The sequence below is a fragment of the Ctenopharyngodon idella genome, chromosome 3 (assembly GCF_019924925.1).
Source record: "Ctenopharyngodon idella isolate HZGC_01 chromosome 3, HZGC01, whole genome shotgun sequence".
Classification (NCBI taxonomy): Eukaryota; Metazoa; Chordata; class Actinopteri; order Cypriniformes; family Xenocyprididae; genus Ctenopharyngodon; species Ctenopharyngodon idella.
The window spans coordinates 17,078,245-17,106,230 of NC_067222.1; the positions used below are offsets into that span (position 1 = coordinate 17,078,245).

At 38.8% G+C, this 27,986-nt stretch overlaps 2 protein-coding genes and 1 long non-coding RNA gene across 6 annotated transcripts in view; 1 reads left to right on the top strand and 2 right to left on the bottom strand.

Annotated features, from left to right (window-relative positions):
• The window catches only part of LOC127508114 (obscurin-like), a 536,232-nt gene that overhangs the window by 216,224 nt on the left and 292,022 nt on the right, over positions 1 to 27,986 (bottom strand). The gene's annotated exons all lie outside the window — the stretch shown is intronic.
• Positions 372 to 27,791, top strand: LOC127508123 (neoverrucotoxin subunit alpha-like). Of its 2 annotated transcripts, none has more exons than XM_051885786.1 (5): positions 372 to 462; positions 9,647 to 9,765; positions 9,896 to 9,992; positions 25,858 to 25,950; positions 26,129 to 27,791. In XM_051885786.1, exons 2-5 carry the CDS (start codon positions 9,673 to 9,675, stop codon positions 27,583 to 27,585), a joined length of 1,740 nt encoding a protein of 579 aa, XP_051741746.1. In that variant the 5' UTR covers positions 372 to 462; positions 9,647 to 9,672; the 3' UTR covers positions 27,586 to 27,791. The 2 variants fall into 2 exon arrangements, with proteins under 2 accessions (XP_051741746.1, XP_051741747.1); XM_051885787.1 differs by having other exon boundaries at positions 9,650 to 9,765.
• Positions 15,321 to 18,128, bottom strand: LOC127508240 (uncharacterized). Its single transcript, XR_007928738.1, has 3 exons — positions 17,913 to 18,128; positions 17,763 to 17,831; positions 15,321 to 17,688 (listed from the first exon to the last, which is right to left on the bottom strand). It is a non-coding gene; the product is annotated as an uncharacterized LOC127508240 (long non-coding RNA).

Below are 27,986 nucleotides of genomic sequence, written 5' to 3' on the forward strand. Positions count from 1 at the left end.
AGTGAAACTGTGATGAGTCATGCATTTGATATGTCGAGATCATGAGAAAATATTCAGTCGTGATAGCGAGAATACAAGAAAGAAAAATAATAATAATCCATGGCCTCCTAGGGCTTCTGTAATAATCTGTTTTAACTTCACTTATATTAAACTTTCACTTCCTTGCCACAAAGAAGTCCAGGTGTTTGCAGTTTTAAACCACAAATCTTTGTTGTTGTTGTTTTTTGGCACAAACATGAATGACACTGACCTCACAATGTTGCACTGCTTTGTGCGAGTGGAGGCACTAACCTCAAATCTCATCTCGGGTGTCAGCAGAGTCTGGGTCCATGAGGGTAAAGGGCAGGTTTTTTTTCTGATTATAAATATCACTACAGAAATCCAGTGAGCTTCAGACTTCAGTTGAAGACTTTACCAGAAGATTTCAGCTCTGAACTTCCCACAGACACACAGAGACTCCAGGTAATTCATCATTTAAATCAATATGAACAGGTGATGTGAATGTGCTAGAGCTCAAGAAACGATTCGCAGAATTCAGATGTGCTCACAGGGGATTTATACACTGTAAAAAATGGCTGTAAAATTACAGCCGATTTCCAACAGTAAAATACCGTTATTTCAATAAGCAGTTACATCCTGTAAATTTACAGCTAATGGTCGGTAAATTAATTACTTGAAGTAAATTTACAGCATTTAACAGTAAAGAGGTTTGTTCCTGAGAAAAACGGTCTCGTACTGTAAAAAGCAGCACATGGGGGCGGAGCATCTTCAACAAGCCCTCATTCAGACTCCTGCAGAAAGTGCTGCGGTCAACCAACGGAATCTCTTCGTCTGCGTGTGCTAAAGAAGGAAACTGTTGAAGGTAAGATTATTTCTTTGTTGTTATTTTATTATGTTGCACTCAACTTGTAAAATCGCCTTTTTCGTGACTCGTGAGATATTTTTGACTGTTCTTGGCGCGAATCGCGTGTTACTGAAAGACAGTTATCAACGGGTGAGGCATTTCACTATTCAGTGTTCTCCAAACTCCGATTTTAACGCTAGGTTCAGGAATAACTGACGACGGGCCGCTGAATTATTAGAAAAATAATAGGCCTATCCGAGATTGTAAAGCAGCCACGACTCGAAGCGGCCCGTTGTCAGTTATTCCTCCTCGGTCACCACACCTCAAGATATTGTTCAGATGTTGTATTTCAAGACATTTTTTTTTTAGGTTTTTGTCCTAAAAACGATATTGTGTAATTATTTATTACACATCTCATCCCAGTCCTCCGTTGCTAATTCAAATCACCATTTTAGAATTTACGTTATTACATCACAACTGAGAAATGTCACAGTGCTTTTTAATTGCGAAATTATTTTATTGATAAAGTTTCAGTGCATGCTTATGTCTATGTGCTTCTGCACTATATGTGTGTGCGTTTAAAGAGCGGGAGAATGAGAGTATGCATTCCATAGACAATAAAACATGGAAAAAGTTTTTCATTTTTATCCTCTTGTTTGTTATATTTATTTACTTTTTCTTTACAATTTCTTTCTGGGGTTTGGTTCTTTTGCAGGTTTTAGGCTCCAAGGACCTTTAAGATAACTGAAATCCTTTGGTGAAGTGATATGGAGCTGTAATGCGGTCAAATAAATCCTCAAGATGCCTGGAACTACTTGGACCTGCTTTGAACAGCTGTAGTATAAAGAGGTAATATTGCAGAAGTAGTTTGATTTTCTTTTATAGGAGCCCTTAAATTGATTTACATGTATTTCTGATTTAGTAAGATCAGAGTTATGTACTTTTGCAAACTTTGTGCACACATGTAACACATGCAGTGCTATCTGTGCGTTTGAGGCACATGCAAATTCACATGCATGTTTCCAGTAGCATACAGAATACACCTATAGCTTACAGACACACACTCAATCAATCACATAATTATTCACTCTTCTGTGGCTACCTGGAAAACACACAATCACACAGTCTTTTACACACCCCTGCTTTTGTTAAGATGATATTTTGCATCTTGTTTTTTTTTTTTTTTTTTTCTACTGTAATAAACATACACCCTCTTTTATGTAGTTTACAAGTTTCTAATTATGTTAAAAAACATATAACTAAACAGTTCATTTTCTGTTCAATTTAAAAGTGTGCGCAGTGTTAATAATAACCATCTTTTTCCATGTGCAATATATATATTTTATATATATATATATAGTCACTAACATTTTCTTAATATGTTTTCTTCTCAGACCTGGGCGTGTTGACCAGTTTCATCAGACCTCTTTCCAGATCTATCCAAAGTTGGTGTAATGTAATCTTTTCTAAAGGTTAAAGGATCAGTCCACTTTCAAATAATTTTTTCCTGATAATGTCATCCAAGATGTCCATGTCCTTCTTTCTTCAGTCCAAAAGAAATGAAGGTTTTTGATGGAAACATTCCAGGATTATTCTATTTATAGTGAACTTCAGTGGCCTCCAAACGGTTGAAGGTCAAAATTAGTTTCAGTGCAACTTCAAAGGGCTTTAAACGATACCAGACAAGGAATAAAGGTCTTATCTAGCGAAACGATCGGTCATTTTCGAAAAAAATACAACTGTATATGCTTTATAAACACAAATGATCGCCTTCCAAGTGGTTCCGCTAAAAGCGCACTTTCTTCAAAAATATTACGCTGTATGTCCTACGCCTTCCCTATTCTACTTACGGAAAAAATTGAACTGGCGCTGCGTTTGTTCCGTAAGTTGAATAGGGAGGGCGTAGGACATACAGCGTAATCTTTTTGAAGAATACGAAAGTGCGCTTTTGGCGGAAGCACTTGAAAGGTGATCATTTGTTTATATAAAGCATATTCATTTGCATTTTTTTTTTTTTTAAATGACCGATCGTTTCTCTAGATAAGACCTTTATTCCTCGTCTGGTATCGTTTAAAGCCCTTTGAAGCTGCACTGAAACTGTAATTTTGACCTTCAACCGTTTGGAGGCCATTGAAGTCCACTATAAGGAGAATAATCCTGGAATGTTTCCATCAAAAACCTTAATTTCTTTTCGACTGATGAAAGAAAGACCTGAACATCTTGGATGACATGGGGGTGAGTAAATTATCAGGAAAATTTTATTTGAAAGTGAACTAATCCTTTAATTTACAGTTTCTCTCATTGGACTGTACAATTCACATTTCTGTTTGACATTGTTTTTCATTGTTTTTTTGCAGTTTGGTTTCAAAAATAAATATTCTCATTTACTTACCCTGATGCCATCCAATGGTGTATATGACTTCCTTTTTTCAGAACACAAATGCATATTTTTAATCTGGAGGAAATTCAAGCTTTGTAGGATGCATACAATGCAAGAAAATGGCTTCCACCATTGTGATTAAAGAAACAAATCAATAAGTAAAACATTCTTAACTTTAAACTAGTGCTTCTTACCAGGGCTCTGATACTGATTCTAAAAATTTTTGTGTTCTGCTGAAGAAAGGCAGTTGTGGGATAGCTGGGATAACATCAGGGTAAATGAAAAATGATAATTTAATTTTTTAACAAATTCAAAAATATTTGTGTTGGTTAAAGCAAGTGCTATTTTCCCTTTTCTTAAAGGGTTCGTTCACCCCAAAATAAAAATTCTGTCATTAATTGCACACCCTCATGTCGTTCCACACCCGTAAGACCTTTGTTCATCTTCAGAACACAAATTATAATCTTTTTAATGACAGAATGCTGTCAGATTTCCATCCATTGACTGCCTTTGTAACTACCACTTTGACGCTTCAAAAACTTCATAAAGAGATCGGAAAACTAATCCATATGAGCATACCAATCGCTTGTTATGATGAAAAGATTTAATTTAGGCTTTTACTTGCACGTAAACATTGATCAGAGAACATATAAGCAGAAGCTCAACCTAACCTGCTTCGAGGATGAACCTCATTGGTTACTCAGCACGTTTGAGCTTCCGGAAGAGGTTTGTTCTTGTGCGTTATTCAAGTTATGTTGAGCTTCTGCTTATGTTTGCTGATCAATATTTATATGCGAGTAAAAGCCTAAATTAAATCTTTTCATCATAACAAGCAATCAAGTCTCTTCAGAAAATTTGGTCTAAACCACTCGATTCATATGGATTAGTTTTCCGATCTCTTTATGAAGTTTTTGAAGCGTCAAAGTGGTAGTTACAAAGGCAGTCAATGGACGGAAATCTGACAGCTTCTGTCATCAAAAAGATCTTAATTTGTTCGGAAGATGAACGAAAGCCTTACGGGTTTGGAACGACATGAGGGTGAGTACTTAATGACAGAATTTTAATTTTGGGGTGAACTAACCCTTGAACTTATTTGTATTTATGCTGATAATTAGTTTGGGTCAGTTTCAGCCAATTTGTCAATGCCTATTTTTTGCCTGTTTTAATAAATAGCAAATGATGCACCATAATCTATTTCTTCTTTATTTATTTTCTCTCCATCTAGTGAAAAATAGTTTGACATGTCTGTTTGCATTATATACTACATATACTAGAGATGTGTTAATTATGTATTATGTATTGTTTTAATTTTTCTATATTGTAGAATTATAGCTGTAACCATTGCTGCAAGTACAATGTGAAACAGTATTAAAATGGTAGAATTACGGTAAATGGCTGGAACCACAGCTGCTAGTACTGTACTGTAAAATTACAGTAAAGCTGTAAAATGGAAAAATGGTGTTGAAACCGTAAAATTACGGTAAATGGCTGGAACCACAGCTGCCAGTATTTTACAGTGAAATTACAGCGCAGCTGTAAAATGGAAAAACGGTGTTGAAACTGTAAAATGGAAAAACGGTATTGAAACTGTATTGAAACTGTAAAACGGAAAAACGGTGTTGAAACCGTAAAATGGAAAAATGGTGTTGAAACCATAAAATGGAAAAACGGCATTGAAACCGTAAAATTACAGTAAATGGCTGGAACCACAGCTGCCAGTATTTTACCGTAAATTTACGGGTACATTTTTTTTTTTTTTTACAATGTAGACAAGTTATTATTATTATTATTATTATTATTATTTATTATTATATTTTTTAAACATTACTAAATTGCAAAGGAACGAAGAATGCCTTGTGGTTTCTTAATATTGGATTTGTTTAAACAATGACTTAAATAACTATAAGGAAATTTAAAGCATTGAGAGAATTAATGAAATGACTAAAGTTATTTGTATTGTATTATTTGTAATTGTTTTATTCAAGTTTTTTTTTTTATGAAACCTCAATCTACACCAACATTTTCACTACAAGGAACATATAACACAAGCCCTTCGGAGTATAAGCATAACAATTTTTGTAACCGTCAGGTTGAAACTGGAGAGACTAAAGGTGCACTCTTACAAATTAATATGTATAGTATTTTCAGCACGGCCATAGAAACAATATAAATGTGAAAATGAGATCAGCAGAAAAAAACAAAAACAAAAAAAAAAAAAAAAAAAAAAAAAACAGCTGTTGCAACGGCGAATGTGCGTAAATAGCGGATGGTGCTCTGCCTTTATAAAGCAGGACTAAACTCCAATTACACTGAATCGTTCTTCAGGTGGATTCTTCAGATTCTTGACTTGTCACCGTCTGCACAAGTCCAACATAGAAGTTGCTCGCCATAGAAAAGCACGACAATCAAAAGCTGCTATTGTGAACGGATTTTTTTAAAGGTTTAAGGTGGGCGCGATCAAAAACGTTTGAGAACCACTGGAGTAACCCATTTATTTGTCACCACAACAACTATTAGCACAGGTTATTAGCATTATTTGTGGGCAGTGTTGGGCACCTTACTTTAAAAAAGTAATTAGTTATAGTTACTAGATACTTCTCACAAATAGTAACTGAGTTACATCATTATAAAAGTAACTAATTACCAGGGAAAGTAACTATTGCGTTACTTTAAAAAAATAAAAATAAAATATGTTAAATAACTTGGATGCCCCTAATTTTAAATATAAGTCTAAAAATAAATTATGCTTGATCCGACTCGTGACTCATGATCCGCTCTTCCTCACGACATGACATTTCTCTGTACTGGACTACGTGTTTGTAGCCATTAAAGAAAACGTAGTTTCATATTTATGTTTAAATAGGCCTATGTTATGTATCTATTTGATTATGAAAAGTGAACAGCATGAGTAAGATGCATCATAAGATGCGCAATATATCGGGAGACATGGAGTGGGTCAGACATGCTTTTAAGCACTTCATTAAGTTTTGTTTTGTAGAAAGCCTTTCTTTAAAGTGAATTTCGTTTTGTATAAATTGTATCTTAATTGTAATCAATGTTTCATTAACCTATTGTCTGGATTTAATAAATAAGAAGCAAATATAGCAGACAGTAGGCTATAATGGAGGCGCCGGCGCGATCACTTGCACGTGAACTGGAGCGCGTCTTATAGGCTAAATGAACCGAAACTCAGGGCTGCTTGCCTCACAGACATGAGAAATATATCTATAGAAAGCTTGAAATGTCTACTTTTAATATAAATAATTCAAAACGAAAAGAAATAGGCTACTCTCTGATTATGTAATCCGAATTTGAAATGTGCATTTCTGCGGCGATGATGAGAGTCATTAATGTGAACTTCATCTTTGCAGCCGACACTGATTCAGAAAACATTAGTTTATTAATAAACAATTAAAATGTCTCCTTGCTGTTTTTGTCACATTCATAATCATTACTTTTGCCAGTTCTTTATGGCAAGCTTTATGCGTGCGCTTGAGTGCTATATAGCCTAAATTACGTAAACGCTCATTATTATGGTTTATTTTCTCTGGTATATAAGAAATTAAATTAATATAAATGTGATTAGTCAACTAATGGCTTAAATGAACAATTACTAGTCGACTAGAAAAAAACTTAGGCCCTATTTCACATATTTTCGATGTCACAGCATGTCAAAAAAGGGTTTTCTGGTTTGAGCTCGCGCTCCGCTCGCATGCTCTGACACAGACACACACACAGAGCATCGTACATTATTATCAGTTTAAAATTATATTTGTGTATGACTAACCTGTACTATTTCTTTACAACAAAACACTTTGTAGGTATATCATCTCTATTCACACATCAATCATCATCAGTTAGCCTATGTGTCCCACCCCAACACACACCAGAGAACAAACTTTGCAGGTCCTATGGCTGAGAGAGAGTCTAGTCGGATGAAAACCGCTGTCAGTGAGCTCAATTATAGTAACGCGGCATTTTTTTGTCAGTAACGGTAACGCCGTTGTAACGGGAGAAAAAGTCATTCGTTACTCGTTACTGAAAAAAGTAACGCCGTTTATTTATAACGCTGTTATTCCCATCACTGGTTGTGGGTGTATCTTGGTGTAGTGTTTCTATAAAAACAGAAAATGCATGCATGGTAAATATAAACACTTATACTACGGAGCTGTTGAATGCTCGAATCTGATTGGTTGACCAACGTTCTAAGGTGTGCAATTATTTTTTGGGGAAAAGCATGGTTCTGTTTCTGGCAGGTATTGACCGCATTACAGTTCCATATCACTTCGCCAAATGATTTCAGTTATTTCGGTAGGTTCTTACAGCCTACAACCGCAAAATAAACAAAACCCACAACGACACCGACCAAGCAAATAAATATAGTAAATAGGATGAAAACGACAAATTATTGTCATGGTTTTTGTCACCACATACATTTTATTAAGTCCTGAAAGCGCATACTCTCTACCGCTCTCTCTCTCCCTCTTTCAAACGTACACACATACGGACACACACAAAGAAACGTGTTGACTGTACTGCTCTAATGAATTAATCAGTAAAATAGTTCAGCAACTTAAAAGCTACATGACTCACCAGCGAGCGAGGTAATAACTGTGCAGTTCTTGAGGTATATTTAGTTTCGCTACACAGCTGCCGTTAGAGACGCACAGATCAGGTAGGATAATTCACAAATGCTCGCTCTCTCTCTCTCTCTCTCTCTCTCAACAGCGTTAATAACTGTATCAACAGATATTTTTCTGCTATCCAAGGCTCAAGCCTCCCTTACTAGTTCTGAAATGATGTTTTGGAATTAGCAATGGAGGCTTGGGATGAGATGCGTAAGAAATCAGTCCCACACACAAGAGTGTTTTAAGGACAAAAACCTGACAAATGTCTTGAAATGCACCATTGAAACAGTGTCTTGAGGTGTGGTAACCGTAGTATAAGCAGAATAACTGACGACGGCCTGTTGAATTCTTAGAAAATAATTCACACTCCGCTTCCGTCGTGGCCGCATTACCACCTCGGGTGTGCATTATTTTCTAAGAATTCAACGGGCCATCATTAATTATGCCTTACATGATAATATCATTAAATGTTATAAATGGATATACACATGATGAATATTCAACAGAATATAGAATTGAAAATATTAATAATTAGACTTGCTATGTCATTTTAGGTTAAACAGTTTGATTTGTTACATGTATCAGCGGTGCTCTTTCTAGACATGTTCCATGCATGTGCGCATTAAAGGAACACTTCACTTTTTTTGAGTTTTACCGTTTTCGAATCCATTCAGCCAATCTCCGGGTCTGGCGGTAGCACTTTTAGCATAGTTCAGTGAATCCGATTAGACCGTTAGCATCTCGCTTAAAAATGACCAAAGAGTTTCACGATGTAACTACAGAAGAGTCAAGTTTTAAATAGGAAAAATATTGAAACTCTTTGGTCATTTTTGAGCGAGATGCTAACGGTCTAATCGGATTCAATGAACTATGCTAAGCTATGCTAAAAGTGGTACCGCCAGACCTGGAGATCGGCTGAATGGATTCGAAAACGGTAAAACTCAACTGTTTAACTGAAAATGAGCCTATTTTCAAAAAAAGTGGAGTGTTCCTTTAAGTTGTTTACAACTTTAGAATACCTCAAAACGAGGACTTTGACAATTAAATTACACCTAAACACAGAGAAAATACACACAAATAACATCAATATAAGCAACTAAGGATAAATGTAATCTAGTAAGGGCTGTGCAAGTAAACTTCACTTCACTGATCTCATGTGACGCTGTAGTGATTGACTAGAGGTTACAGCCTTTAGCCTCCTTGTTAAAGTTTGACTTCCACGCCAGAGACACGGGTTCGAGGCCCGCACAGAGCGGGGCGAGTAGGACCTGGGTGAGAGGTTACATAAAGATATACAGCGCAACATCGTTCTAAAGACATGATAATCTCCTGTCAGTGGCCTTAACAAGCTAATGCACATTATTACAGAAAAATAATAGAATACTAGGTCAAGCATATAACACACATGATCACTGCAAAGATAAGATTGGCATATTATTCTAACAACTAATGGCCTTTTTAACTATAAATTCATTTAACTGGTTCATTTCAGTGTTTTGAACTCTACTACAGTTTTTACATGCAGATGTTGCTTGATTGAAACTTTGGGCCCAGAAGTGGTTCAATCTTATCTTTCACAGTTCTTGTGATTTATCTTTTCTTGTTTTCATTGAAATTGCCAAATAATTTTTCTACAAAATGAATTTGTCAAGACAAATAGGTTGACGGTCAGCATAGAGGAAGTTGATGTATTATACAGTATGATCTGTATAATCATACACTCTTGAACTCTTTTCCACTCAAAAGCAGTTAATTCAGTTCACTGAGGCTCTTCTCCATTGACTTCTTTTCCAGCAGGTCTCCTCATTAACTTTTCTAAGATGGCGACATTTTTGATGTACCTGAAGCAGCCGAACTGCATCTACATATATGCGTATCTATGGCTGGCAGCCCTTGTTGTGGTAAATGCAGAGGTAAATACACTCCCTCTGACAAAATACAAGTCTAACCAGATGTGTTTCAAGAGATAAGGGTTTAAAAAAAGTTTGTTTTCTTCATTTTTTTTAAAGAAAATTATTAAATGAACCATTTCTTCAAAAATAGGAAATGTTACAACCCAAACCCGATGAGACTGGGACTTTGAATAAAGAAACTGTCAGACCTCATGTCTTCACACCCAGACGAATTATGAAGACCCGAGGTATGGTGCCTATGCTGTTACAAAATGTGAATGTGCTGTTTACAACTCAATGATACATTTATTCATTTGGCAGACGCTTTTATCCAAAATGACTTACAAGTGAGGAATATAATAAGCAATTCATCACAAAGAGGCAAATAGACACAATAAGTGCTCAAAATACAAGTTTCAGATATTGCTCAGAATATCATAAGCTACAATAGGGAGGGATTAAAGAAGGTTTTTTTTTTTTTTTTTTAAGATGAGTTTAAGTGCTCACGAAAGAGATGAGTTTTCAGCTGTCTTTTGAATATTGCCAGGGATTCTGCATTCCGGATGGAGGCGGGGAGATCATTCCAGCATGGAGCAGTGAACGAGAATGTCCTGGAGAGTGATTTTGTGCCTCTCTGTGATAGTACCATGAGGCTTCATTCATTTAATGAATGTAGGCTTCTGGTAGGAGTGAAGACTCGTAAGAGTGAGTGTAAGTAGGAGGGTGCAGAGCCTGTGGCAGATCTGTAAGCAAGCGTCAACGCCTTGAACTTGATGCGAGCAGCAAGTGGTAGCCAGTGCAGAGAGATGAAGAGAGGCATGACATGGGCTCTTTTGGGCTCGTTAAAGACAAGATGTGCTGCAGCGTTCTGAATCATTTGTAGAGGTTTGATTGTGTATGATGGCAGTCCAGCCAGAAGAGCACTGCAGTAATCAAGCCTAGAAATGACCAGGGCCTGGACCAGAAGTTGTGTTGCATGTTCTGTTAGAAAGGGCCTGATTTTCCTGATGTTGTGTAGTGCAAATCTGCATGACCGAGCTGTCTTTGCAGTGTGGTCTTTGAAGGTCATTTGATCAAAGATTATTCCAAGATTTCTGGCCGAATTTGATGGGGTAATTGAAGATGTACCTAGCTGGATGCTGAAATCATGCTTTAGAGTCGGATTGGCAGGGAAGACGAGAAGCTCAGTCTTTGCCAGGTTGAGCTGTAGATGATGTTCCTTCATCCATGCCGAGATGTCCGCCAGACAGCTTGAGATTCGTGCAGCTACTGTGGGATCATCTGGATGAAATGAAAGGAAGAGCTGTGTGTCATCAGCATAGCAATGGTAAGAGAAACCATGTGTCTGTATGATGGGACCCAGTAATGTAGTGTATATGGAGAAGAGGAGGGGTCCAAGCACTGAACCCTGAGGAACCCCTGTGGTCAGTTGATGAGCTTTGGATACCTCCCCTCTCCAGACAACTCTGAAAGACCATCCTGTGAGATAGGATTCAAAACAGTGAAGTGGAATACTTGTGATGTCCAGTGATGAGAGGGTGGACAGAAGGATCTGATGATTCACCGTGTCAAAGGCAGCAGTTAGATCAAGCAGAATGAGAACTGAAGATTTGGAATCAGCCTTTGCAATCCGAAGGGATTTAGTGACCAACAGCAGTGCAGCCTCGGTTGAGTGGCCACTCTTGAAACCAGACTGGTTGACATCCAGCTGGCTATTCTGTAAGAGGAAAGATGACACCTGGTTGAAAACAACTCATTCAAGTGTTTTTGCTATGAATGGTAGGAGAGAAACAGGTCTGTAGCTATCTATAAGAGACGTGCTTAATGTGGGTTTTTTGAGCAGTGGGGTTACCCGAGCCTGCTTGAATGTGTTAGGGAAAGTGCCAGTGTGGAGAGATGTGTTGATAATGTGTGTAAGTGCTGGTAAAAGTGTAGGAGCGATGGCTTGTAGAAGGTGTGAGGGGATGGGATCTAGAGGGCAGGTGGTGGGATGACTGGAGAGGAGAAGTTTGGATACTTCTGTCTCAGTGAGGGGAGAGAATGAAGAGGAGGTGTGCGGCTGTGTGTGTGATTGGTCTGAGTTCCTGTCTGTGTGGAGCGGAGAACTGACTGCTGATGGTAGATGTTTTATCAGTGAAGAACTTAACAAAATCATCAGCAGTTAGGGAGGTGGTGGTGGAGGAGGACAGAGGAGAGAGTTGAATGTTTTGAAAAGTGCACGTGTGTTTGAAGTGCTGTTGATTTTGTTGTGGAAATATGAAGATTTCATGATTTCATATGAAGACTTCACCAGAAAAGTATGAGAGCAGAGATTGATAACTACCTAGGTCAGATTGGTCTTTTGATTTGCGCCATTTTCTCTCTGCAGCCCTAAGTTTGGTCCGATGTTTACGAAGAACATCAGATAACCAGGGGTTAGAGGGAGTAGCACGTGCAGGCCTGGATGACAGAGGACAGATACTGTCTAGAGATTAAGTTAAAGTGGAACATAAAGTGTCTGTTGCTGTAGTCACATCCAGAGATGAGAATTAAAAATTAACTGGTTTGATTATCGTAAACAAATCATATACTCTGTGTTTGAGTGCTATATTGGATAACATTATGCTATCCAATAATGGGTGGTTATATATTGCAAAAATAACATTACAAATAAAATGAAATCAGTCTGATGATTCCTCTGGCAGTACACTTGAACTGCGCTTGAGCCGCACTTGAGCTGCACGCTACTCGTTAATATAAAGGTAAAATAATGCAATAAAGAATTGCATGTGCAAGGAAAGATTTGTGGAAGTGTACACAAGATTGTAAGTGTAAATTAAATTTGCATGCACAAGCTTAGATTTGTAAATTTGTAAATCGCGTTTCAAGCGTAAAAAAAAATAATTTGCAGCATTTTACTGTTATTCGTAAGTGCATTTCATGAATTGTGAAACTGCAGCTTCATGCTAAGGCAAAATAAATATGATCTGTATTCTTCTGGCTTCCATTTTTCCGCGCTTACACTTTCTCGCTGACTCTCGATTTACTCTATTCTGATTGGTTCAATAAAAACACCAGATGCTAAGACATTTATCTTTATTCAGTTCAGCATCTTTCTCGCTGCTGGAATGGTACTTTTAATACACAAATACATTATAATGATGATAATAATAATAATAATAATAATAATAATTAAAACATGATTCTTTATATAAGCCGTGTAACATTAGGCTGACTCCCATGTGTTCATAATGAATTTCAAGCTGGTGTTAACGTTATTGGATTGGTTTGGCATTACATTGAAATTTCGTATCATATAACCTGCTTCCATTGAGCTGATGTTAAACTTTAAAATCAAAATGATGAGTTACATCAACTTTAAAATCAAAACTCCTTTGGGGCTAGAGTACTGTTAATCTATTTATTAATTAATAGTAATAATTAATTAATAGTTAATCTAAATTATTATCTGACAATGCTCAACACTATGGTATCAGAGCAATATGCTTTGACAATGTAAAGCCTTTTTACTATGGCAATAAATACTTAAATCTGAATTTGTCAATCGTTGATTGATTTCTGATGCAGAGTTTCAGACCACGCCTCTGTTCATGGTATTTAACACTCAATTTAACACACTTGGATATGTAGGTGTGTGCTGTCTTATCATTCCTCTATCTGTTTGAAATCCATGGATCACCACTCTGTGTTGCTGCTTGTTCATACGCAAAAATACAAATGAATTTTACAAATGAATAAAAGACTATATCCTGTCTCATATACTGATTATTTATCAACAAAGTTATTTAATGGTATTATAGATTACGCTTTTGCAGAACGTTTGCTGAGCTCTCGCATTTGACCAGCGGATGTCACTAGCGTGTCATGCCCTTCTGCTCCGCTGCTTTGTGCATGCATAGAAGTTTCTCATTATCATGAGAAAATAAGTCATAATTATAAGAAAGTTTCATATTTCATATTTTTTACTTAACTGTGGCGGAAACGGGCTTCCATACAAACGACCCAAACTAGGTCTTCTGATTGGCCGAAATTCTCTGATCTCAGAACAGTGCCCGCCACTGCCTCTGCAGATTCACAGCTCACTTTTGCTCCACATTTCCATAGATATTTGGTGCAAAAGGGCGAGCGCACAGGGGGTGCTATTGAGTACCAAATGGAGTAGACGTGTTCTGCTGAGCTCCTCTCCATATTTTAAGTTAATTGGTCATTGTTTTCAATTCTTGGTTTCTTTTACTTCATAATATTCTTTGTTGAAGAGCCATATAATGACTAAGCCCTAAGCTGAAAAGGGAAAGAAGTTGGATAAAGTATTGAATGAATCTCCTGCTCAGTCGCCTTCGGAGATGGCAGAACAGGCCGCGGTATCCTCGGGGTTGAGTGGCGAGATTGATGTCAAATCTACCAGTATTCTTCTGGAAATACAGAATATGAGCAAAACGAAGACTGACCGATTTGATCTTCTGGAAGCATCGTTGGCGTCCACTCAAGCATCTTTAGTGTGCCTCGGGGATAGAATTAAGGACGTGGAAAATGCTACTGCCGATTATGAGCGTCGCCTTTCCCTCGTTGAGCAGAAGTGTGCAAAAGTACATTCAGAGAATAAAGCTCTTCGTGAGAAAGTGATCGATCTAGAAGCTCGCTCCAGGCGGCAAAAAATAAAATCGTTGGCTTACCTGAAAAGATTGAGAATGGGCGCCCCACGGAATTTCTGACTAAGTTTATTCCTGACCTTTTGGGCGCTAGGAAGTGGATCGAGCTCATCGTCTGGGGAGGCAACCTTCTGGAAAAGACGTGCGGCCATGTGTGATGATAGCCGGCTTCATCACTTTCAAACGAAGGAAAAAATACTCCAACTGGCTCGTCAACAGTTTCCTCTGCGTTACAAGGGCAGGCCGATACACATCTTTCCTGACCTTCCAGCTGAAATAATGAAGCAGAGGCAATTCAATGATGTCAGGAAACATCTCCGGGAAGCCTGTGTGAGAAGTGGCTTCATTTACCTGGCAAGACTGCGCATCAACCATGGTACCACTGACAAGGTGTTTTCCTCGCCAGAGGAGACGGAGGTTTACGTCTACTGCTACCCACGGTCTCCAGGGTGCCCGCCCCCCCTCCCCGGTTGGACTCTTTGAGGTGCGAGGTCACGCCTTCAAGGAGGGGGGAGTTATGTCAGGGTTCTGTTTATGTTTCCTTTTGTCACATGTTCTTTGTTCTCAGTTTTCCCAACACTTGTTTCTTTCTGTGGTTTCCCTGATTTGAGTTCATTGGTCCCAGGTGTGTCTTGTTAATTAGTCTTGTTTTCCCCTCTGTTTGCCCTGTATATATTCCCTGTGTTCTCCTCAGTCTTTGTCGGTTCTCGTTTGTGTTTATGGTTGGTTTTCCCATGTACTCCTGGTTATTTTCATTTTCATTTGGATTCTCCTTCGTCGTGCGCCTTTTCTACCAACATGAACTGTGACACTCTATATATATATATATATATTTAAATTTATAAGTTTTATATATATATATATATATATATATATATATATATATATATATATATATATATATATTTATTAAGGGGCCCCCACACACTGTCTTTGCGTAGGGCCCAGGAATACCCACCCCTACTTGTGGATCCTAAAAGGTATAAATGATCGCTTTAGAGAATATTATGAACAATTAAATACATCAAGAGCAAGAAGTGACATCTTTAATTGGCTAGGACCTTTGAATCTTCCTAAATTGAGTGATGTTGCCTGTGAGGCCTTAAACTCTGACATTACTATTCCAGAGATCATTGATGCTATAAAATCCCTTCCTAATGGCAAGGCGGCAGGGCCAGACGGTTTTGGTATTGAATTATATAAAAAATAATGCATTACTTAACTCTGACATTAAAATTTTTACAAAATTATTAGCCAATAGGTTAAATAAATACATTTCATCTATTATACATTTGGATCAAACTGATTTTGTTCCTAATAGAATAGCCGTACTCACAAATCAAGAAAAATCAAAGTCATTTTTATTACATTGTGGGACACAACAAGGATGTCCCCTTAGTCCTTTGCTTTTTGCAGTTGCGATCGAACCCCTCACGATCAGTATTAGAAACCATCCATCGAGCCTGTAAGACTGGGAAATGTAGATCATTACATTTCCTTGTATGCAGATGATGTTGCTCTCTTTCTGTCGAATCCTGAGCAGTCAATTCCTTTACTGTTAGGTCTTATAAAATCTTTTGGTACAGTTTTTGGATATACAATTAATTGGCAGAAGAGTGAATTCATGTCTTTAAGTGCTGAACTTGATGATGAATTCCTACACAATCTCCCTTTCAAAATCACAGACAGACTTAAGTATCTTGGAGTTGTTCTGCCCTATATTAAAAAAAAAAAAAACTATTAAAAACCCTATGTTAATTTTTAAGTTGAATTTTCTAAAGAAATTGGAGGATCTAAAAATAGACAAAATGTCAAAATGGTCTCTCTGCCTAGATTCTTATATCTTTTTCAAAACGTACCTATTTTTTTGACCAGAGCTTTCTTCAAATCATTAGATTCTGTAATCCTGCCTTTTATCTGGGCCTTTAAAGCTTGGAATAACAAAAATACATTTACAAAAACCAAAAGAGAAAGGTGGGCTAGGGCTGCCTTTCTTTTTACATTATTACTGGGCAGCGAATGCGAGGGCCCTTGTTTATTGGCTGGAGGATTATAAAACAGATCTCAATTGACACTTCTCAATCTCAATTTTTCAATTGCTATTGAAAAAAAATGGCATTGAAAACAGTTCACTCACAGCACTTCTCTTTTCAGCTTCTGTATTTCCTGCATCTGTTAAGGTGGATAAATTTATTGTTGTGAATTCTTTATATTATATGTTTTTTTAGTATTATCTGCTGCTGTGTTCTGTATCTGTTACGGGTTTGTATTATATGTAGAATAATTAATACATATGAAAAGTATGCATTACGCAATTTCTAGTGGATACAGTTTTGGCGTAAGTGACGCATACTCCGTTGCGCATACGGAGCTGTCAGCATATGACTCATTTTCCACCCGTGCAGCATCTCTGAGTGCAGGACAAAAGTTATTGACAAAGTAAGTTTATTTCCTGACTTTATGTTTGTAATACTGGATGTTTCTACTGAGACGATCTGTAACATTAAGCCGTGGGTGTTTTGCGATCTTTATGATTATTCGTTACTCATGTGAAACGCACGTGAATGTGCCGCTAGCATCGCGGCCTAAATTGCTAATATTGACCATACCTCGTTTAAGTATGTTTATGATTCTGTATAATATATTTTATATTTGTTATACTTTAAAACCGTAACGAGGACGCTGTATAATGTACCTCAAGTTGTTTATATGCGCTTATATTCTGTTTACTTGATTGTTATTCTGCTAATCGCACTTTACGAGCATTTATATTGTTTAATTTATAGTTTGCTGTATGTAGATATTTATGTTTGATATTTGTAACTAGCCCACTCTTACTTCCAACAAGGGTGACCAAAAAAAAAAAAAAAAAAAAAAAAAAAACTATAATGTAATCAGGGAGAAGAAAACTTCATATATAACAAAAAAATCATTTATACAAATGAATCAATAAATACAACAAAATACATGTGACAAAAGTTCCTTCCCCCCGCAAAAAGATATTATACAGCGCGCACATGCAAGGACGGGCTAGCGAGAAAAACAAAACAAAAACAAACATAGGAGGAACAGCGATCAACTAAACCTAATATGAAAATAAACAAAAACACAATTAACAATACTCCACATAATCACATTTTTCTTTAATATCATTAAAAATAATAAAATCAAACCACTTAAATATTATAAATACCCTCTCTGATTACCTGCAACACAGCCACGAACCACGGACTAATATCCGAGATCAAACGAGGACGGGCGTGACCAGCAGCTGCTAAATCCACGATGTTTACACCTACATTAAAAACATCACACCCTTTAGTAAAACACCACTTTGTAGAAATAAACATAGATATTCATTTAGCCTACCTGTTCACCCAAACAGTGTCCATACACAAACCAACGCGGAAGCGGTACCAGGCAGCACAATGTTTACATCTGCATTTAAAACATAGCGCCCCGATTTAATAAAGCAAGGCTTTGTGAACATAAAACAAAGTTAAGATCCACTTAGCCTACCTGCTCATTCAGACCATATCCGTGCACAAACACCACTACGAGGCAACGCGCTTCCACGCAAAAGATCGGACCCCATCTCCAGATCTCCAGGTACCCTTCTAGGTGCCTGCTTAAAAACCCACCAATTACCTACTTGGCCACGCCCTTCAATAGTTGTAGTCACCTCGCCGGCTACATATTCATATTTGTTTGTTATTTACTGCTGTTTATTTTTTATTGCAGAAACTACCTCCAATGCATATTATGTGTATATGGTGAAACCCTGCACAAAATAAAAGGTGGAAAAGATGATGACTCCTACTCCCTGATCAGAGTGCTGAAGTGGTTAAGACCATTAAAGAACTTGCATTCAGTGGGGCAATCCCCAACAAATGTTCCTTCGAGCCGGAGCCTTGACTGCTTCAGAATGTCATCAGATGGCAAACCATCATCCACTTCCCATACTGATACTCAAACAAGACCATCACGGCGATGTCAGACCCCCAAGCGCTTTGAAGATTACATCCTTGACTTCCAACACCGACCTACCCTTTCCTCCAGTCCTGTTCAGAGGGAGTCAGTGGAGCAGAGAGGAGCAGCAGCCGCAGTGTATACTAGTCAAGCAGATGCAGTCACCAGCCAAGGTGGACATCGAGCCACGCCCAGTCCGAGTCAAGCAGATGTATTGAGTATGGACTCATTGACAAAACTTGTGGAGTCTATGAGCGAAAGGGAGACAGAGGAGAACGCTGAAATGGACAGTCTTTCAGGAAATTAGATCAGCTTAAGAAACGTAAGCACCGCTGAAGCGAGATGATGGAACACATTAAACATTCTTGAGGGAGAAACAGGAAGACAAGGACAATGAACCAGTACAGGCTGTTGCATTATCGCCACAATCATCTCCAGCACCTTCTAGTTCATCAAGCCCTCCTCCCTCACATTCACATGACGTTGAATGCACATCGGTGGGACATGAGGAAAAGTCAGTTAAGACAGGTGCTGTTCCTAAAGCGGGGCTAGAGAGTCACAGCCTTGGATTCACTCCAATCCATCCACATCAGCCAAGAACTACGAGTTCAATGTTTTCCCCCATCTCCTCTGGCATGGCATCTCCTGTCTCACATCTGTCACTGCAACCACTATTTTCAGCCTGTTCCCACACATTCTCTCTTCCGTCCAGTCAAGAACAAGCTGTAACTCATGATGCCGAACATTCATTCCAGCTGCAGCAGCTGATTGCGTCAGCACCTGCCTATCAACATCCTACAGCACCTTATGGCTATCTTGCAACACCACATTCACAGATGCAGCCGGTGAATGAACCTACCTCATTCAGTTATGTCCCTCCTTACCAAACGATGATGCCATCAGAATTACCCTCTCAAAACGTGATACCTGGGTTTGTCCCTTCAGTGAGCACTGCAGCAGTTGTCACTCCTCCATAGCTGATACCAGACCAGAATGTAGCTCCACCGGGTGGCAGTATACCTCAACGGACATTGTATAGCCCCCCTAAACCTAAAATTCCAGACTTCACAAGTGACAGTGAAAATGAATTTGCTAATATGAAGCTGGCATAGGACAGCTTGCTTGAGCCTTACCCAGAGTTATCAGATAAATATAAATACCATGTACTGTTGGAACATCTTAAACTGCCTGAAGCTCAAATGATAGGGCAGTCATGCTGGCATCATCCCTATCCATATTCAGCAGCTATGCAAGCACTTCAGCTACAGTACGGTCAGCCACATCATCTGGCTCAAAGTGAGATAGCAGCCATCCTCACATCACCAGATGTCAAGCCCAATGATAGCCACAGCTTTCAGAGCTTTGCTTTGCGTGTCCATCTCCTAGTCAGTATGCTGCTGTCTCTAGAGGGACCCAGAGGGATGGAGCTTAATTGCTGCTGACATGTAGACCGCCTACTTAGCAAGCTGCCAAAGTATCTACGGGATGGCTTCATCGAGTTCCTTCAACAGCAGGGAAAGCTCAACTCCATAAATCTTAACCCCTATAATCCTAATCCCTATAATTCGCTGGATGGCTGCAAGTCAAAGCACAACAGCAGAGACTGTCTATTCGATTAGTACAGTGCTACCAGCACGAGAAACTTCCAGGTGTTGGTAAAGAGAAATCCTCAGCTAAAATAAAGGGACCAAGTCTGGTTGTTTATCATGGTGCATCCCCTGCCGAGACTGCTCTCTACTCGTCTCAAAGAACCCAAGCAAAAGAAACCATTCAAGGTACACTGCCTCTTTTGCAACAGTAAAAAGCACTACCAGATATTTGGAGCCTTCACAGCTTCGGGTCTAGACATAGTAGAGCAATCATATCCTGTGCAGATACTTCAGAAATGGTATGCTCACCTCAGAGGGCTTCCTTTACAGTCCTTCCACAATGTGCGTCCACTGGTACTGATAGGTTCAGACCATGTTCATCTTATCACAGCAGATAAGCCAGTCTGTCAAGGAACTAAAGGTGGTCCAGCTGCAGTGTACACAGCCTTGGGTGGGCCCTACAGGGGGCTGAGGACAGCACACCAAGCCACAACTCAGTACAGCAGTGTCTTTTCGTAACTGCCTGTCACAATGACTTGCTCTATCGTAATGTTGAGGAGTTATGGCAACTTGACGTCCTGCCTTATCGGAATGAAAAACTGGTGGTTCGATCCAGGGAAGATCAAGAAGCAATTAAACTTCTCGAAAGCAGAACGCAAAGGATTATGGTGGAAGGAGTTCAATGTTATGCCACCCCCCTCCTGCGTAAATCTGGTGCTCCGAAACTGAGCACGATTCAATCAGTCATGCCCAGTCTGAGGAGTACAGAGAAAAAACTTAAGGGAGACCCAGAGAAAGCTGCTATCTACTCTGGTGAGATTAATAAGATCATTAAGGCAGGCTATGTTACTAAGCTCCAACCTGAAGAAGTCACAGAGTCAGAGGAGGCCTGGTACATTCCCCACCACCTGGTGTGCCACAATGATAAACCAAGACTAGTCTTCAGTTGCTCCTTCAGGTATCAAGGTCTGTCTCTGAATGATCAGCTTCTGCCAGGGCCTGCCCTTGGCCCATCATTGTTGGGTGTCCTCTTAAGATTCAGACAACATCACGTGGCTGTCAGGTCACCTGTTGCCTGAGGACAGGACTAATCCAATGGAGCCAACTCTGGGCCTCAGGTGGAATTGTGCTGCTGATATACTAGGATAACACAATCATCCCATTGAACATGCCACTCTAACAATGAGAACAGCCTATCAGATGCTAGCAACACAGTATGATTCCTTGGGCTTCATCGTGCCTTTCACCATGCGAGCAAAGGTGCTCATTCAACAACTATGGTCTAAAAAAAGAGATTGGGATGACCCAAACTTGCCGCCAGACCTTCGTGCTGCTTGGAATACATGGGAAAGTGAGTTGCATAACAATTCCTCACTGTTACTCATCAGTTCCTAATGATGCACCACAGAAGTACGACCTCCATGTGTTTTGTGACGCATCTGAATGAGCATATGGGGCTGTGGCTTATTTACTAGAGTACACAGAAGATGTCGTTCATACTTCCTTTGTGATGGCCAGATCACAAGTGGCGCCCAGGAGGCAACAGTCCATGCCTTGCTTGGAACTCTGTGCAGCATTAGCGGGAGCACAGCTAGCAAAGCTTTTGAGAGATGAGATAACTCTCACTATCCAACATATCTGTCCATTCAGATTCTACAACTGTGCTGGAGTGGCTTCAGTCTGACTCTTGTAGATTCAAAGTCTTTGTCAGAACACGAGTCTCTGAAATACAGGAGTTGACAGACCACAGTACCTGGTGGTATGTAGACACACAGCAAAACCTGGCAGATGATATCACAAGAGGTAAACCACTCTCAAGTTTCACTGTGCCTGGACGCTGGAATGAGGGACCATCATTTCTAAAACTGAGTTCTGCCCACTGGCCGAAGAAACCTAATCAGCCAAGGTCAAAAGGGTTACCTGAACTGAAAAGTCTTACTATCTGCTGCCTAACCACTGTGGAACCAGATCATACCTGTCCCGATGCCACTCAGTTCAGCACATGGAAAGAGTTAGTGGAGGCAACTCGACTACTATGTCAAAAAGTAACGGATGATTCAGCAGACAACCAGCTTATTGATCATCGTGAAGCAGAATTGGTACTACTGAGAGAGTGTCAAGCTCAGAGCTTTCCTGAGGAGATAGCGGCCCTCAAAACACAAAAACCTATACCAAATCACAGTCGACTAACGTGTCTTTCTCCAGAGTGGGATCCAGTGACTAATATGCTCAGAGTTGGAGGATGATTACGGAGACTGGAGAGCCCAAACGTTGAACACATTCACCCCATAGTGCTAGACCCACGGCATCCAGCAACGAAGCTTCTCATTAAAGACTTTGATGAGCGATTGTTGCACCCAGGTACAGAATGACTGTATGCAGAAATATGACGCCAAGCTGTTAAACACCATCAGCTTAACTGTTTTTGTTTAACAGGAGTAGACTGTTTTGGTCCTTATCATGTCAAGATAGGCAGAAGGATTGAGAAACGTTGGGGTGTGATTTTCAAATGCCTTACCACAAGAGCTGTCCACATAAAGCTTCTCAACTCCATGGATGTGGATGCTTTCTTGCTTGCTCTTCGACGATTCATAGCCAGGCGTGGCAGGCCAAAGGAGATCAGGTCAGATTGTGGCACAAACTTTCGTGGTGCTGAATGAGAACTGCGAGAAGCCTTTGCAGCTATGGAATCCCAATTAAAAGAACAGTTAGCTGATTACCAGATCCTCTTCAAGTTCAATCCGTTTATTGTTTCAAACTGTTTGAAAATATGGCACCAAATTAAGAAGGGATGCAGATTACCTGATACTGCTATTTTTGCCCCAGTATATCGCAATCAAGCTTTTCCTCCTTCTCTCTCAGATGCAACATTCAACATGTGGAGGCTGAGTGGTATAGTTAACTTGGAAGATTTATACATTAATGCACATTTTGCTTCTTTTTCTCAATTAAAGGAGAAGTTTTCTCTTCCCACAACACACTTTTTCAGATACTTACAGAACAGAAATTATGTACGTCATGCAGTGCCTAGTTTTGAGTTTCTGCTGGAGGAAAGAAGGATATATAGACTATTGTTGGGCTCACCTGATTCCAAACATTTGATTTCAGATTTTGTAATTGTGTTTTCTGAAAAAGTAAATTTTTCGACAAATTCTTTAAAAAATGCCTGGGAGGAGGAATTAGGTATACAGATTGGAGCAGAAGTGTGGGAGGAGAGCCTTAGCAGGATTCGTTCTTGTTCTATTAATTCTAGGCACCAGTTAATTCAATTTAAGGTGATGCATAGATTGCACTATTCAAAATCTAAATTGCACAGGATTTTCCCAACCGTTTCTCCTACATGTGATCGGTGTAAATCTGCAGAGGGCTCTCTTACCCATCTCTTTTTTTTTTTAGATTTAAGTGGTTTTCTGACATGCATGGTTTTGTGTTTAAGCCTGGTCCAAAGATTGCATTATTTGGATATTTTGTTTCTTTGTCAGACTGTAATGTATCTGTTCAAAGCACCATTATTTATGGAATGATTATTGCTAAGAGAATCATTCTAAGACTTGGGAAATCAGATACCGTTCCTCAGTTCAAGACCTGGTTGACTAATCTTACTGGAATATTGCACATGGAGAGAGTCTGGTATGGAAATATGGGTAACCTTGATAAATTCTACAGTATATGGTAATCATTTCTGGATCATCTTAACCAGTTAAATGCTGACTCTGATCAGTAATGTAGGGCATAATATGCTGTCTGCTCTGCCCTCTACTGAATGCTTGTTTGTTTGTGCTTTACCACTTATTTACCACTTTTTTTGTTTGTTTTTGTTTTTTCCCCTCCTTTTTTATATTATTATTATTATTATTATTATTAATAATGGTTGATGATATTAATAATTATTAGTGATCATTTATATTGTTGTTTTTATTGTTAATATTATCATTCATTGATTTGTATATATTTTCTAAATGTATTTTGTTTTCTTTTGCTTTTTTGTAAAATGTAAAATATTTATAAAAATACTATTTAAAAAAAAAAAAAAAAAAAAAAAAAAGGCGAGCGCGCAAAACTTGTCACTTGAAAGCTAAAAAACAGTGTTTGAGACTCGTCGCAGCAGATTCAAGCAGTTGTATTTAAGTACTTGGGTTTGTGCTAGAAAAATATCCAAGAAAAAAAGACGTGTGAGAAAAAATTGAAAGTGTGCAACTCTCATTTGATGAATTCACATACTGATTTGCGGATGAGCAAAATTTGTCTGTGACTTCACATTTTTTGATGCGGGTGTGTGAATGCGTTTTGCACCAATTTCACTGCGTCAACTGTAGCAAAAATGTGAGCGTACGAGTTTCTTAATTTGTGTTTTGTAGAATAGGATTTGTGCACCTGCAATGAAGAATTTAAGAAGGTGTAACTGTTGTTTGTGGGAGAGAAAAAAAAATCTATAACTCTTAAAAATATTTTCCTCTGTGACTTCAAATTTACTGATACACATGTGTGGCTATTCTCTACAACTACAAATTCCACTGTCACAGGTGCTCAGTTGTTTTGCACCAAATATACCTTCATAGAAACTCTGTGTGCACAGCCTCGCACCCCCAAAATGTGAGCATGCAGAGAGAGAGAGAGAGAGAGTCAGACAGCGCTCAAACACTGAATTAATTCCTCTTTCACGTTTACTTGCGCTTGAATGGACACATACACACAAAATTATGTCAAAATACCTGTCTCGGCAAGTATTTTCTCGGTTATGTCATAAGTGAACAGTTGAGAAAGAAACCGTCAGTTATTCAGTCCATGCTTTCCTTCTTAAAGTGACAGCATAAACAAAAACACACAGAGCGAGACGCGAACGCAACAATCAACACTCAAGTTATAAAGGACTTTTAAACTCATCTTTCACAAAAAAGGTTTGAACTACGGCATCATTTAGATACACAGAGACATCAAGAATCTGCATATGATTCTCAACAATGGTGACAATCATTAAAAATGATAAACAGATCAACTCGGAACATCACCAAAAACACTATACTAAAAGTCAACACAAAACCAACAGCAAAAATAAAAGCGAACAGTAAGAATGAAAGTGAATAATGACAATTTAGTGGCATAATTTATTCATGCCACAATGCATGCTGGGAGTCATGGATGAGTTTTGACTGGTGGTACTCAACATGCATTTCAGCATGAAGCTTTTGATTGTCACCATTGTTGACATTCATACAGTGATTCCTGATGTCTGTGTCTTGATATAGAAATTCAAAATGTTTTGAACACAAACTAATTTCTAAACCCTTCATATTTTCTGGTTGTTGCAAAACTGATAGATCTCATGCTGTAGAATTACTGGGATACCACATTTAAAAATATAAAACATCGCCCTTATAATTATTGATTAGAATCAGGCCATTAGATGATTGTGACATTAATAAATAGCCAATATCTGATCATTTTCTTTCAGTTTTTTGCCATAACAAATGTATTTTAAAGACAGCATCCAGAAAAAAACTAATGTCAAAAAAGTCAAGGGTCAGGAGCCCAACTAAAGCAAACACTGAACACCATAATGGTGACTTTAAACTAAAAATGTGAAATTATTGTAAAATTATATTGAATTTTACTTTTTTTTTTTTTTTTTTTTTTTACAGTGTACATGGTTATACACGTTGGTTAACATATATTACTCATAAACACATTCTGTGATTGCACAAATAACTGTGCATCCAGTTGCATTTGCACTCTGCAAGGAAAATATAAGTACTGTTACATTTTTAATAACTTTTAATACTTGTATCTATCCGTGTTTATTGACAATTATTTACTCTTTAATCGGTTATAGGCTACTGAAGTCTTAGATTGTCTTGACAACCTTTTTTTATCTGGTTATAAATATGATCTTTTCTCTTTGTTAACAGCCCTGCCTTTAGAGACAATAGAAGTGGCAGCCCTAGGAAGACCTCTGTTTCCTGGTACACTGTATGACTGCCGCAGAGATTCCTTCATTCCAGGTGCTGGATCTACCTAAAAAAACGTTTCCTTCATCACACTTTTCAAAACATGTTGAATCACTACTTACCAGAAAATGTGTAAAAACACTAACAAACCTGCATGTTTACCCGTCACTAAAACATCCAACCGTCTCTTCCTCATACATAGCATATATGTTAAAGCCATTTCTCATTTCAGGTGTTACTCTGTGGGATAAGAAATCACTGAGTGAAGATTTGGACAGTCGTCCACAACCCCTGACAAATTTGAAGTTCAGTAGCTCTGACTCAATCTCAAGTAAATTCAGTCTCCTGGATGTAAGCTCTTCCCTGAAGACCAGTTTCTTGGGGGGGCTCATGGAGGTGGGAGGATCTGCCAAGTTCCTGCGTGACACCAAATCCTCAAACCAACAGTCCAGAGTTACAATGTATTACAGTGAAACCACAAGATATGAACAGCTCACTATGAGCCATCTGGGCCAGATCACCTACCCTCAGGTGTTTGATCAGAAAACTGCAACTCATGTGGTCGTTTCTGTGCTGTACGGAGCTCAGGCATTCATGGTGTTTGATCGGAAGTTTTCAGAAGAGGAAGACAAGCTGGTGATTGAGCAAGAACTGAATGTCATGGTTACAAAGATCCAGAAATTATCCACTGAGTCAGATACAGCTTTTCATATGTCCGACGCTGAAAAGAAAATGGCAGAGAAGATCACCTGCACATTTCACGGTGACATCCGCCTTGAGCAGAACCCTACCACATACATGGAGGCCTTGAGTTTGTACAAGAAGCTCCCCACTCTGCTGAGGGAGAATACACAGAATGCAGTTCCAATAAAAGCCTGGCTCCATCCTCTCTATCTTTTGAATGCGACAGCAGCTCAGGTAGAGAGAGAAATCAGTACAAGAGTGGCTTTTGAAACTGAAGCTATAATTGAGGAGCTGGGAGAGGCAGAGAGGACATCCAATGACCTGTCAAGAAACACGCTGGTTAATAGTTTCAAAGACATTAAAGAGAGGCTGCACTCATTTCATAGCTCGTTTAGCATTTACAAGTCAATGCTACTGAAAGCAGTCAAGAGGGTCTTGCCTGCTATTCGAGGAGGAGAGATGGAGGAGAAGTCTCTGGAAGACATCCTGAAGATCCACAGAAGCTCCCCATTCAATGCTGATATGCTTAACCAGTGGTTAAATGATGCAAAGTCTGAACTTGACCTCTTGAGTTCTGTTACCAAGCCACTGGAAGGGATCAACATTGAAGGCTCAGACCGTCTCAACACCATCCTTCTTAATCCTGATATTGTTGGAGTGCTGTGCTTGACCTTCACATCTCTGAACTATGAAGACCCATATCTTTCAGCCTTGAAGGATTTCCTGAGAACTGACAAATTTAAAGAGCTAGATGGAGAGCCAAAAATGGTTTCTGTGGCATCTGTCAGAAAGTGGTTTAAAGATGATGGTATACTCAGAAACGTGAGACATAACATCAATCACTTCAAATTTATATCAAATCCGTTTAAGGGAAAGACCTCTTCAACGAAAGTCCTATTCATTATTTCTGATATCCCTGATCCCTCCAATCCAGGTGCCTCCGTCTATCTGTATGAACTTGGGAAACTGACAAACAAACAGTACTTTCAGGGTCTTCCCTTTTGAATTGAACCAGGGTATACTGTTAAAAGTAAGCAGAATTTCAGATATAGCTGCAAGCAGCCATTAATTGGCCAAGCACGAGTAAGTAAAGTGAGAAGCTAAACAAGCATGAATAGAGAATTAGAACATGGTTGTGTTATGACCCAAAATTACCTTTGCTGCAAAAAAAATAAAAATAAAATAAAATAAAAATGTTCTGTTCATCTAAATGGCATGAAGCTTGATGAATTTGTTGACACTTTCATGGTTGTATGTTCATGTGGGAAAAACAAAAACTTTGCACTCTGGATGGTTGGGGTCTCCCTCGACCACAGTTTAAAATGAATGTGGGACTGATAAAATCATAAGTGGTTATTAGGGAGGACAGACTGTCAAAATGATTGATGACGACCTTTGACCCCCAT